At 43.6% G+C, this 13,178-nt stretch overlaps 1 protein-coding gene across 1 annotated transcript in view; it reads right to left on the bottom strand.

The window, feature by feature from the left end:
* Positions 1 to 9,539, bottom strand: part of LOC109310266 (kazal-type serine protease inhibitor domain-containing protein 1-like) — a 26,164-nt gene extending 16,625 nt beyond the window's left edge. Inside the window, exon 1 of the mRNA XM_019535375.1 lies at positions 8,978 to 9,539. Coding sequence (XP_019390920.1) covers positions 8,978 to 9,434 — 457 coding nt within the window. The 5' untranslated portion in view covers positions 9,435 to 9,539. The remainder of the gene's footprint in view (positions 1 to 8,977) is intronic.
* Positions 9,540 to 13,178: the final 3,639 nt, after the last annotated feature.

Consider the following 13,178-nt stretch of genomic DNA (forward strand, 5'->3'; position numbering starts at 1 on the left):
TCCATGGCACTTACCAGCAGTCCAGCTGCTGTCTGTATCACTGGGGCCCTACCAGCACAGTGTGGGGCAGAGGGACAGCCCCAGCAGCCCCAGCCCACAGGGATTTTTAGTTTTCAAATATTCTGGAACACCAAAATCACTGTTAGGGAGGCCAGTGGCTCTGCCTGCTCAGTGCTGGCATCTTCGACCCAGCTGGAGGTGGCTGACCTCTTGGCCAATTGAGGCCAGGAGGACATGATTTGACAGTTCAAAGCAGGCCACCACACCCGGAATGTCTTCCAGGCAATAGCTGCCCAGATGGCCGGGCAGGGGGCACACATGGCAGTAGTGCCACATACAGGCCAACTCTGCAGCCACAGCCCACTGGCAGTGACCCAGAGGAGCAGATGCCTCTACTGGCTGTGCAGTCCCCATCTGGTTCTGGCAGGTGCGCAGCAGGTCACAACCAGGCAGCAGCCCCCACTACCAGACTGCTGCAGTGGGTAAAGGGTGCAGAGAACGCTCAGGACTGCTTCAGCGGTCTAGGTGGCACAAGGGGTAGTGTCCCCAGGTACCAACTGGCTGGGCCCCAAAAGCTCCTGAGAGTGAGTAGCCCTGAGCTACCTGCCAGGGCAGCTTTTTGTACTGATGGGGCCAGGCCAGGGCAGCTTTTTATACTGCTGGGGACAGCACAGGTGCTGGCCCCAGGCACTAGCTGCCCCTGGCTGCAAGACCAGGCAGGGTTATTTTGCCCCAGTTGGCACAATTTGCTCCACAACAAAGTGCATGTCCAAGCACGTGCGCTCAGGCAAAAAGCCCCAGCTCAAATTTGCATCGCTTCTATTTGAGCTGCTGCAAGCATGCATGCTTGCATGTGTAGACGCGCTCCTTGTGGCTATTTCTGTAGGCTGCAAAACTTCCTGTTATATCTTCAACCCTGGCTCCTTGACTTGTAATGTAGCACACTCACGATGTTTCAGGCCTTACACATGATGCAAAGGTGGATTTCAATCATATCCACAGTGTCAATCCAGAAAAAAGCACCACATATGAGATTCTCTTACAGAAATTCTTTGAGGCCTTTGCATTAATGATTAGCTTCAATGGCGATGTGTAGGGGGTGAACAGGGGTGCATATGTGCCCCCTGAGAGCACTGGGGCACCCCCTGGCAGGCTGTGCTTCCTGATTAGGCAATGGGCTGGCAGGGCAGGCAGGAGCACTGGTGCCATCCCATGAGTGCCAGCCAGGGAGTGGGAGCAACAGATGAAGTGCCACAGCCACTTCTGGGAGCACCGCAGCTGCTTCACAATAGGTGTGATTGGCTACAGGGGGATACCCCCCCCACCATAGCTGACTGGTAGCTGGGAGGGGCACATGCCCCCCTTACTAAGGTAGCACCAGTCACCCATGATTAGCTTCTTAAAGACATACTGAGGCAAACACACAAACATGCAAGGCAAGGGTTGGATATATTCAAGATAAGAAACACATGCAAAACTAAAACTTTAAAAAACTGGCCTTAATATATATTTTTCTTCAAGTATTGGATTATTTGACCTCTCTTTCTCCTGCAGCATAGCAAAAAACTGTTGAGACCAAATTATAAAAACAATTAGAGGTTTTTTTGCCCCCCATAGGTCTTTTGTTGCTATTGGAGCTGTTAGAGAACTGTAAGTACTCTGCTGATATTGATTCAAATTCCAAATAGATGTTTGGTTTGATTAAATCTATTCTCCTTTCTATTTGTTATGTGCAATCTCACTAGGTGGAGAGTCTTCTGGCTTTTCTCAAGTAAGATCCATGCTTAAATTTAGGGTTATGAGAAGTCTGAAAGATTAAATTTAAGGGTTTGCTTAAGTGGCAAATGGTGTAACTCCAAACAGGGTTAAATCCAGTAAAGCCCCAAGCAGAGTTCTAGTCACAGAAATATTTGGGAAATTACAGTTTTTCAGAGCAGTATGCATTTTAGCACATTGACAATGCATGTTTGAGTCAGGCAGATGTCAAGTTGTTTTTTTTCAGAATATAAATTTTGACCTTCTGCATCGAAGACCATTTGTGGATTTAACACACAGTCTTTATAGAGTATGTCCTCCTCTTCTGGACCTTGGCCATTGATGCTAATGGTACTTACATTTACACATTAATAGCCAGGTTATAGCTTGGCCTTGCATAAATGCATACAGTGTAGATTGCAAGTACTGCTACCTCCTTGTTTCTTAAAAATCACAAACCACTCCAAAGGCAGTGAAGCAAAGGCACTCTACACCTGCCCAGCCTAGGTCGAACCATTGACCTGCCTGGGACCTATGCATACAGAGGAGTGTGTGGATGGTGTATGCTCCTTGGGGAGGTCTGGAAGGGATTGTGTCTCCTGTATCTAACGAAGTGGCTCCCTCTAATCCCAACAATGTGCTTGGAGTACAAAGAGGGATGCTGATTTAAAAATCAGAAGGGTTTTGGGAAGTAACTATTATATATATGGCAATGGCCTGACTCAAATGGGTTGAACACCCCAGGGGGTCACAGATTTTAAGGCCAACTGGGTTCATGTTGTTTGATTTTCCCATATAACACAGGCCAGGTAGCCTTACTCAGTGATCCCTCCGTGAAATGCAATAACCTATGACTGAATGAGAGCATGGGTAGCTTTTCCTAAAGCACCTAAGTTACTCAAGAGCCTACATGCTAAGTGATATTGTCTTCACTGCAGACTTATCTATAGACTATAGATCAGTTTTGTAGAAAATACTCTCATTCAACAAACACTTGTTTTCTTTTGTTCCCAAGTGAATTTGGTATTCATGAAAGATGCTGAATCAACTTGTTCTGAAGACTGAAGCTCTCTGATCCTGCAGAGAATTAGTACAGTAGTTAGATCAGGCTTCCTTACATTGCCTTGCTAATAAACTTCAATCCTGGCCTAGAGGGAACACTTGTAAAGAAAAGGGGAAAAACAGATTACATTACTCTGCAAAGGCAGTAAACAAGGATGCCAATTAATGTCAAGTATGGTGACTGTTTTGTGATGTAGACACCTATGCACTGTGCTCACTTGGTTTGCCATATTTTCTCCCACACACTATGCCACTGAATATAATTCACACCTTGTTTTTTGAAAAACAGAGTGCAGGAAGTGATTTTGCCTTATGGTATGTAGTTAAGTAACTACAGCTAGGGAGTAGAGCCTGCTTGTTGTTCTGCTCCCTATGAATTGTGTGCAGATTTTACTTTTACTTTTGTCCATACAGACAGAAACTGTTCTAACCATATTTCTTGCATATAATGCATATGGAAATTTCCAGTAGCTGACTTTTTGGAAAAAGTATGTTATGTGTAGAAATATGGTAGTATAAACTGGCCATCAGATAGTAATTATTACTGATTACAATCTGGGCTGGACTTGAACAGGCAAACTACAAGGCTAAGTACAGATATTTGGGGAGGTTAAATCAGATTTAAAATGGCCACCCAATTTAAGCTTACCTCGTCCCAGTGCCTACCTTACACTTATAGACCTGGTCTCAGTGACTGGCAATCAGTTGAAACCTGTAACTGTACAGAAGTTCCATGCACACAAACTGGTCTAAAAATTGCAGAGCCTAAATTAAGATTAACCTGGCTCTATCTAGTATCAAACTTATTCAATTTAGGTCAAATCAGTGCATGGAAATTCTATATACTTTCCCTGCGCAGCCCCAGTGCTGGAAAAACCCAGACACTGGCCCCAGCCCCAGGACTGCACTTTTCAAGCCCGCACTCCCTGCACTGGGCTACTTTTTGCTTCCCTAGGCCCCTTGCTGGGGGAGGGGATCTCACCCCACCCATGGGTAATGCTGGCCCCGCCCATCCATTGGTCACACCTGTCCCCCAACCCTCATGGGTTGTACCTCCCCCCATCCTCTGGTAGACCCCCAGCCCTCCTGCAACCTTCCCCATCCTGACTTACCTGATATGGAACAGTCATTTTGAATTCATTTAACTTCCCCATAACACCCCAAATGTCTGCACTTGGCCCAAGTGGAAGACTTTACCTGTCTCCCTACCATTTGATGTGTTAACCATTTGCCAATTAATTGACTCGATCTCACATATTTGGGACTTAGGAAGAACAGAATGGCCAGGTCATGGAAAATCTCTATCCACCAAATGAATTTTCCCTAACTAGCCGGCTTGAGTTCCTCATTGGTCAGTATTCCTGAAATTGCCTTTGAGAACTGATTCTATGCTCAGGGAACCTTCAAAGCTTGGATCAGCAAGATAGCTAATGCTGAAGAATGCTGTATTATATTACTATTGCTGTTTAGTATTATTCTACTGACAAATAACAAGTGAAGCTTTTTACAGTCAATATAAGAAGATAGAGTTCTGCTGAGTTAAAGTTACCACTGGAACTATAATGAACCAGGCCAGAGAAGGAAAAAGGATACTGCACCAGCCAAGTTTTATGAAACTTGTACTCTTTTATTTTGCTCTGACTTTGGAGAAAGGCCTGTCTGCTTTTAAAAGCTAGAAGTTCTTGATTTTACCCTTTTGATCTCTACTGTAAGGCAAATATCCTTCCCTTAAAATCCAATTTTTTTCATTCAATTAAGACCATCTTAAAATTATACCTGGCATAACAATTTAGCAAGTAAGTTCCTGGTAACTTATTTTTGTCTCTCCTTTAAAAAAATCACATCTGATTTTATTGCAGTAAAGTATGGTATGAGATAGAGCCTTTCAAAAAATAGAGACCTTTCAAACAAACCACAAGGTCTGTATATATTCTTAGGTGTGTTGTATGTAAGAAAATATGGTATTAAGCCTATTTTACAGATGAGGCAAAAAGGGATTAAAAACAAGAACAGAGAATTGGGAGTAGAATCAATATTAGAAGCCGGAAAGCATGGATTTTTCTAAGGTAAAAGTATCAGCACGAGTCTCCTGAGTCTTACAAGAGCAAACTACATACACTGGAGTGTGGTTGTACTGTCCTGCTCATAGTGTGAAGGCAGCAGAGATTAGATGTGAGCAGATGTGACATAAGGAAAAAAAGGCATGGCCAAAGGAGGAAATGCTGCACTGCATAGTCCTGGTCCCAAAGTGTATTGGAGAATTGCAAGGAGAAGATAAAATCTACAGGTCATCTCACAGTGAACACTGTTGTATAAGTAGCATTGTTCCTATTGTTGCCAGGGACATTATAAAGGTTTGTGTGAACTTTTATTCACAGAGCTCTGACATGAAATGATTTCAGAAATGCTACCAAATCTCAGTCAATAAGGACTTTGTCAAGGCCAAGAAAGGTAGTTAGCCCTATTAGTGTGAAACCAGTCAGAAGGCAGGATATATGTGCACCTTTTATAGACTAACTAAAAGGCACAAGATTTGTGAACCTAAGTTCCATTCATCAGATGCTATGAAAAGACAGCATAATGCAGAGTCAGGGTGAGGTGGAAAGAGGAGAAGCTATTTTATCTGGCATTTGGTTGCTTTTCCTGTAATGATTCCTGCCCCCAAACTTGGACTTTATATTCTTGTAACTGGAATCTTTGGGCATTTATAGATGTGCTGTAAGAGCCACACTAATTAAAAGTGCCCAAACCGTCATGTGTATCAGTGTCCCTGTCCTGAAAAAAAGGTTCAAAGTGCTCCACCACTAAAACTCATCAAATGAGCTTTAGTTTAAAGTGCCCCTCCACCATTTTTCAGTGCGGGGTCATTGATACATGTGGTGCTGGAGTGCAGTAATTATCATGCTCCAGCAGACTCAATTAATCAAATCTGCTCTGACATGCTGTAATTATAGCGAGTCAGAGCAGCCTCCCTGCACATGTACAGGAGCCCTTCCTAGCCAGTGGGACCTAGGGTAGAAGGGGAACCTGCTGGTAGAAATGTGTCTATAGTAGGTGCAAGTAGGCAACAACTCCCAGTCTTCCAGGGAGCTAGAGTTACCAAACACATTTAAGAATGTGGATGGAGATGGCTGGAGAGATGGTGGGATCCAGACAGTGTATGGATGAGATGATCTACTGAACAGTGCACCAATGTGGCTAGGGACAGACATGACACATAAACCAGTTTAAGTGATAAGAAACTGGTGTGAACCTGTAACAGAACAGATATTCAGTGCACATAAACCAGTTTCAAAATGGCTAAAATTGGTTTGAGATAAATCTGGTTGAATGTAGTATCGGATTTAACTGATTTGGGTCAAACCAATTTATGCAATGTCTGTCCCAGACCCTTCCTATCCCAGACCTTTCCAGTGTCCTCCAGCATCTCAGATGCTTTGCAACTCTGGATGGGGCTTGGCTCTCTGCTCCAGCCCAGGAGGGCTGGCCCTCCCCTCTGCTCCCTGGCCAAAGTTCAGAAGAGACTGCAGGTACAGTGGCAGTCCTCCTCCTGCTCCCCTGCCTTTCCCCTCACCACTGCCTACTCAAGCTGGGATTCTCCCCTTCTCCTCTGCCTTACACAAACACCTCTCAGCATTAGCTAGCATACCACTTGCTGGCTGCAGTCAATGCTGTGGAAGACAGGACAAAGGTAGACAGGACAGTGCTGTCTTAAGGGTATTTGGAGGTGATCAGGAGGTAGATGGTAATGTCCCTCCATTCGTTCCTTGTAAAAAGTTGTTTAAGAAGAGCTTGAACTAATGAGACAAGCTTTGTTTTGTTTGCTGGGGTGATAAATGGTAACAACTCTGTGTCACTCCCTGCTTTGTAACTTAATGCTCTGTTATCAACAGCCAGGGGTAGGGGGGTTCCCTAATCAGAGAGTCCTGCTGTGGCCTGGCCACACCCCCATCAGCTCAGCCATGAGGAAGGGAAGGGAGGGCTGCTTTAGTGCCCCCCCCCGCCCCCGGCTTCTAGCATGAGCCACCGCAGGCATGTGTCTTCATTTCTTCAGTCCAGAGGGGATGTCTGTGTGGTTACAAACTGGTTTAATTTGTGCAGGTTAAACTAACCTGCAAAGATTGAATCAATTCAGGCGCAGGCTTTTTGAATGTCTATCCCTAGCCTGTGTGACTAACTCCAACATTTGTAACACTTCTGTAGCTAACCCAATCATTGAAACAGCCCAACAGAATGCCTTGGAAGACTTCATAAGCCTTGGAAGACTCCATAAGCCTTGGAAGACCAGAGACTGTTGTCCCAGTGCTATAACAGTAACCAATGTGTATGTTATCAACACTATCATCTCTGAATTTGGCCCTGTATGAGGTTTTCCTCCTGTCCTGTATGAGGTTTCAGGAGGAACTGCTCCATAAGCTGGATTTCCAGGTTCTAGCAGATTTTATTCTGTGTAGCTTTATTCCCTTTCATTCTCTTCACTGCACAAGACCCCTCTGTGCAAGGTAATACATATTTAAGGGAGATTTTTGTCCATGTCTGTTGAATTGCAATACTGAGGATGCTCTATATCAGTGGGAACTACTTTTTTGGGAGGCATGTCACAAATTAGTCCCGCACCCTCTGTGGGTGACATTTCAGCTGCCTTTTCCTGGCCAATCTGTTGCTCTGGTTTCTGCTCTACCTGTCATTGTGCTCTATGTCCCCTCTCTTATTTGCTGCATGCCACACATAGAAGCTTCTTGTGCCACTTGCATCACACGTGCTACAGGTTGGCCACCCCTACTTTTATCTAGGTCAGCTTGTACTTGGTACTCACCATTCTCATTTGGTATAACAAGTGAAAAATTTAATTAATATCATGGGAGAAAGTCAAGTCATGGGGAACAGAGAGCAAAATCCTCTGCAAGTAATAAGGCTACTTCCAATGAGCATTTTACTCTTTATAAGAGTAATTGATGGGAGGGGGAGCACTATAATGTAGTTAAACAGAAATGTGTGCAGATCTGCATGTGCACGATACATAATCTCACATACACAGCAGGCCTATAAACAGATTGAGACCTTGTATGGAAAAACCCTTTGTACACACATTGAAACTCTCTGTGTATATATACACACACTTTTGTTTCTTTTTCTTTCTCTTTGAGCCTAGTTACAAAGACATTTGTGTGCAATTTGGACTTCTCTCTGTAATGCTTATTCAGCCACTTGAAAATCTGCTATGTAAAATGGTGATACTAATTGCTGAAGGATGAATCATATTAAAATCAGGCTGTTGAACTGTCAGTGCTCAAGTAACTAGTCTGCTTCATTTTCTGCTCCCTCCTGCAGTGAAGCTGCTTTTGAATGCTTATTGCTTGTGCATACAAATAAAATGTACTGTAAAGTGTATTTAGTGTAAAGCCCCAGCAAACTGAAATGAGGTCCATCATTCTGGATAAGCAAGATAGAAGCAAATGCCTTCAAGGAAATTGTTTTAGGTTGATTTTGTTCTAATAGGTGGATTTCTAATCAGCAGGTATTTCAATCTTTTAAAAACCACTATATTGCATTATTTAAAACCCTTTATTAGGAGAGTGGAGCTTTATTTAAATATTTCACAAACTACAGCCTACTCTGTTTCATTTACTTTACCAGTGACCGTATCTCCACTGTGCTTTGCTGCTTCATCCCCAATACCAGATCAGTCATTATAAAATAATAGTTCAAAAGCTGTCTTGTCTCTATGGCCCTGCCTGCCCATATTGGACTGTCTTCTGTGTTCTGATACTCTGAAAACCTTTCAGTTATTTTTTACTTTATTATTTGAACTCCTTAATGATAATGCATAATTTTAGATTCCACTTGCATAATATGCAGCTCCACTTATCTAGAGCTCAGCTAAGCTGTTGATTGTTTCTGACTATACTGTACAATATGAAATTCACTATAACATACAGGCTTAAAGTGTGCAAAATTAAACACCAGCTGCTGAACTACTTATTTAAACCCCAAGGAAGAAATACAATAATTATGATGATGACTATTAATTTGCTGTCTCTACACTGAAATGTTACTAGATCTATCTAAAAATCAACATCTTTGTTTCCTTGACAAATCTGACTGGTGAACAGTTTATATACCATCTCTCTCTCTCTCTCTCTCTCTCTGTGTATTTTACCTGATTCACATGGTCCTTTGTGCTTCATGGTGATATTTCTTCCCTTAGAGTAAACCTCACTGAATTGGCAGATGTTCTCATAGGTCTTCCCTTCAGGTCCACAGATACTTTCCTGGAATATGCACACACATTGTGGTTCAGGGACTTCCCCAAACTTTGCCTCGTCAGCATCCAACCTGCACTCCAAATTTTCTCCGCATTGCCCGTAGAAATGATTGCCATAGTCCAAGTCACAGATCTGCCCTTCCATGTTCCCACATTCCAGACAGCAGCCACATTGATCTAATACAGTACCAGCTGGACAGTTTGTAGGCTTAGAGCAAAGTTCCAAATTGCATTTTCCACAACTATCTCCTTCCCTTAACAATCTCAACCAGCCTCTGTGGTGTAAATAGGGGAAACTCTGAGAAACCTGCACCACTGCTATCAGCGCTATTATAGCCACCAGGGGCTTCATCTTGAGAATGTAGAAGGTCCTTGGAGTAAAGCCAACATTAACAAGAGAGACAGAACGTCACATTCCTTTTCTAATCTACCAAAAACAGAGCCCTTTAAAGAGAAATTAACATCAGATTCCTAATCTGGAACTGATAAATACAAATGCATACAAACCTAAGAGCTTTCCTCTAATGAAGTTTGGAATGTGGGTACTGCTTACATATAAAACAAACTTCCTTTCTGACAGCTCAGATAAGCTTTGTGAAAACTGTTTGCTCAGAGTGTCTCCTTGAGCCAAATTTGCAGACAGTATCTCTGTTGAACCAACATTATATTGTAGCTATTTTAGGAAGGGCAGAGAGGGTGAATTGGTGAAATAGCAAGGTAATATATGCTCATATACATCTTCATTTTCACTCTTCTTCATTATGGTCTTAGTGGTGTAAGTCACAAAAAATAAAAATGGGTATAAATTGATATCTAATACCTCAAGTTGCTGACTCTTAGATTTTAGAGGTGGCTAGCCTGGTTAGTCTGAAGTCAAGCCAAGGGCAGAATGGCACCTTAGGCCCAATCCAGGTAGGCCTAAACCATACAAAACATGTATGTTTTTGGTGCTGCAAACCTCTTTGCAGTACCACAAATTGTATTTGTTGCCAGTGCCGTAGCAAGGGAGAGAGTGTAACAGGGGGCCTTCTCAGGGCCAGTTTGATGTTGGCCTGGCCACCTGTCTCTGGGCTAATCCCCCGCCTCTCTCTCCTGCCATGCCTTGAGGATACATGATTATGGTGTTAATTAGGCAGGAGGCTGCCCATTTTGCACCCCGATATTTAGGGGGATCTCTGCAGCTTCATTCCATGCATACACTGAATGCCAAGCCTTGCAGATGGCATCTCAGGCAGCTAAACTCAGTCATTCACCCATTAGCTGTGGTAACCTCTCTGGGATCTTCCACTCTCCCTTAGGCCCTGGCCCCATCTCAGGCCAGTTGGGACTAAGAGCCTTTTTGCTCTGTGGGCTTCCCTCACAGTGGGCCCAGAGGCCCTGACCCCAGCATGGACCAATCAGGTACCTTGGGTCAGGTCTAAGCTGCTTACCTGCTTTTACCCTCACAACTCCACTGGAACAACTGAGCCTCAGGACTTTTCCAGGTCTGGGCATTCTCCAGCTAGGGCTGTGTTGGGGCTGGAGATTATTAGGTGCCCCCCCAACCCACCTTTCACCAGGGAGGAAACTGGCCTGGCATTTCATCGGGCTGCTGTGCCACTGGCAGTCCCAACAGCCCTCCCTTCCCAGGCAGGGTGAAGTTTTAGGTCATGCCCGAGTCCTGAAGCCTCCTCCATCCCCATAGCTCCAGCCCATAGGCCTCCAAGCTGTTCCTGAGCCTCAGCTCCACAAGCTAATGTCTCTCTCACAGCTGCTAGCAGCAAACTGCTGCTTCCCTATTCATAGCCTTCTCTCTAAAATGGCTGCTGCAACCAAGCACCTGGTGGCTGCCTGCTCTGGCCCTTAAAGTGGCAGGCACCAACAGTGCCCTGCCACAGGGGGGCAAGTGGGGTGACTGTCCCAGGCACTGAAGCAAGGGGGTGCCAACAGACACTACCCAGCCAGTGTGGGGCAAAATTTGCTATTGGGATTTCCCAGTAGCAACCCTCCCCACCCCCACCTCCCTGAAAAAAGAAGCACAAAGCACACCAAAGTGGTTGCTCATCAGTACATACATGGAGATGGGGGGAGCAGGCAGCCCTGAGGACAATGTGCCCCGCTGCAAAGCACACAAGCACACATAAAGTCCTACTGTTTGTTCAGCTGTAAACATATGCCCCTGCTTGTGTGGACATGGCCTAGAGGCTAACTGGTTCAGAACAGCAGATGCCTGGACAAAGTAGATTGTTTCCTCCAAAAACTTAAACCACTCTGAACCAGTGACACTAATTTGTCACCCTGCTGTACCTTCTGCTTGACTTCTAGGGTTAGGTTGAACTCAGGAAGTTTTGCTCAAGGTTTAGATCCAAATTTCTCCCAAGAACGTTTTACTGTCAGCACATATTAATACACGTAATTCCATTTTATTTCATTTTTAATAGACATGGCCCCAAGCTGTGATACCTGACACCTGTAAACTCTGGGACAGGATGGTAGATGCTTGGAACTATTGTCCTCCCTGTGTTTTTCTGCCTTTCATATCCAGCCTAGCACTACCATTTTGTGCCAAACCTGACTCACAAAAACATTACTTAAAAAAACTGAACGTATTGTTTACAATAAATGCCATTGCCACTGAACTATTAAAGTTTTTTTGAAAGCCAGCTGGAGGTTTCTTTGATTCTCCCTGCATTCATTGAAGTTAGATGCTTCATACATTTTTTCTGTGCATGTCTGTGTTCTTATTTTAGAAAATATACTTGCACTGTAAATTAGTAACAAAGAGAAGACAGATGATGGTGATAGAACCCGCAGCACTTTCTGTCTGCATATCAATAAATTTCTACTGATCTATGGAAATTTGGAGTCATTTCTGGCCATGGCACATAGCTCAAGCGGTATTGTCTGTGGACCTCATTTAAAGCCCGCTGAAGTCAATGGGAGTCTTCCTACTGACTTAGTAGGATCAGGCTCTATCCCTGAATGTCTTCCTTCTTAAACAGTAGCTTAAATCAAGAAGGTTGTCCTGTCAGTTTTCCTTCCATTATAAGTTCATAATGTCTTTTTTTGTTTTTCAATGAGCTCTGTCTTTTTTCCAATCAAAAATGTGGGGTAAATATCAGGAAAGCAGGAGCACAATATTCTTTATTCTCAATATCTCAAGTGCAGCCTGATGGAATTCCTGTGGGTGGCAATGAAAATAGTCTGCCTTTTGAATATTTTTAGGAACAGGTTACAGATGAGCTAGTCTCCTTGGATTCTAGTGCATGGAGATTCCAACTCCCCCAAAAAGTTGGATGCTGAACTAGATTTTTCTCTTAGATACACTTGCAAACTGGGGTGATGCCCATGACATCAGTGTAAAACAGGTGCAAAGAAAAAGAGAAACAAGACTTCCAACCTACAAAACTCAGTATAATGCTTGAATAATCTTATGCGCTAATGAGTTCTGCCTATTTTACTTTTCAACTGTCTAACTCTGGAATTCAACATAATGTTCAGGACCACTTTAATCAATATCAATGATGCCCTCAAGCAGGGTAGTGGGGCACTGTTCTGTGGACTCTCATGTAACTCCACCTTGAAGAAAATTTATAGCAGTATTGGGATGGCTCCAAGAAAACCCAGTGTTGAAGTATCTTCATTCATCAAGTGAAAATCTAGAGAGAGGTCTTCACACTGAATTGTCATTGGATGCAGGTGAGAAGAAATAAAATATATCTGTGGAGACTCATGCAATTTCTAGGATAATCACATAGCTCAAAATCTGTCTTGAATAGAGTATGCTTGTGCAAAAGGTGTCTAAGTGCTGACTGCACTTCTGCCAAAGGCCAGCATGAGGCCCAGTACATCATGCCTGTTGTATGGAGTAGAACCGGACTGAGTGTCTCTTTATCCCTGTAAGGATCCCATCGGGAAGTGGCAGAATTCCAGACCTGATTATGATAAGTACCATCAAAAAGATGTAGAGGAAATTAGTACTGTTGTCTTCAGAACTGGGTTTGAATTGTGTACAGTGAAAAAAAAACCTGGAGGAATACATTACAAAATGAAGAGAAAATAAGATATTGACCAGCTGCTTACTGAGTGAGCATAGATTGAGATTTGGGTCCTTTGC

The sequence above is a fragment of the Crocodylus porosus genome, unplaced genomic scaffold (genome assembly GCF_001723895.1).
Source record: "Crocodylus porosus isolate Cpor-Errol unplaced genomic scaffold, CroPor_comp1, whole genome shotgun sequence".
NCBI lineage: Eukaryota > Metazoa > Chordata > Crocodylia > Crocodylidae > Crocodylus > Crocodylus porosus.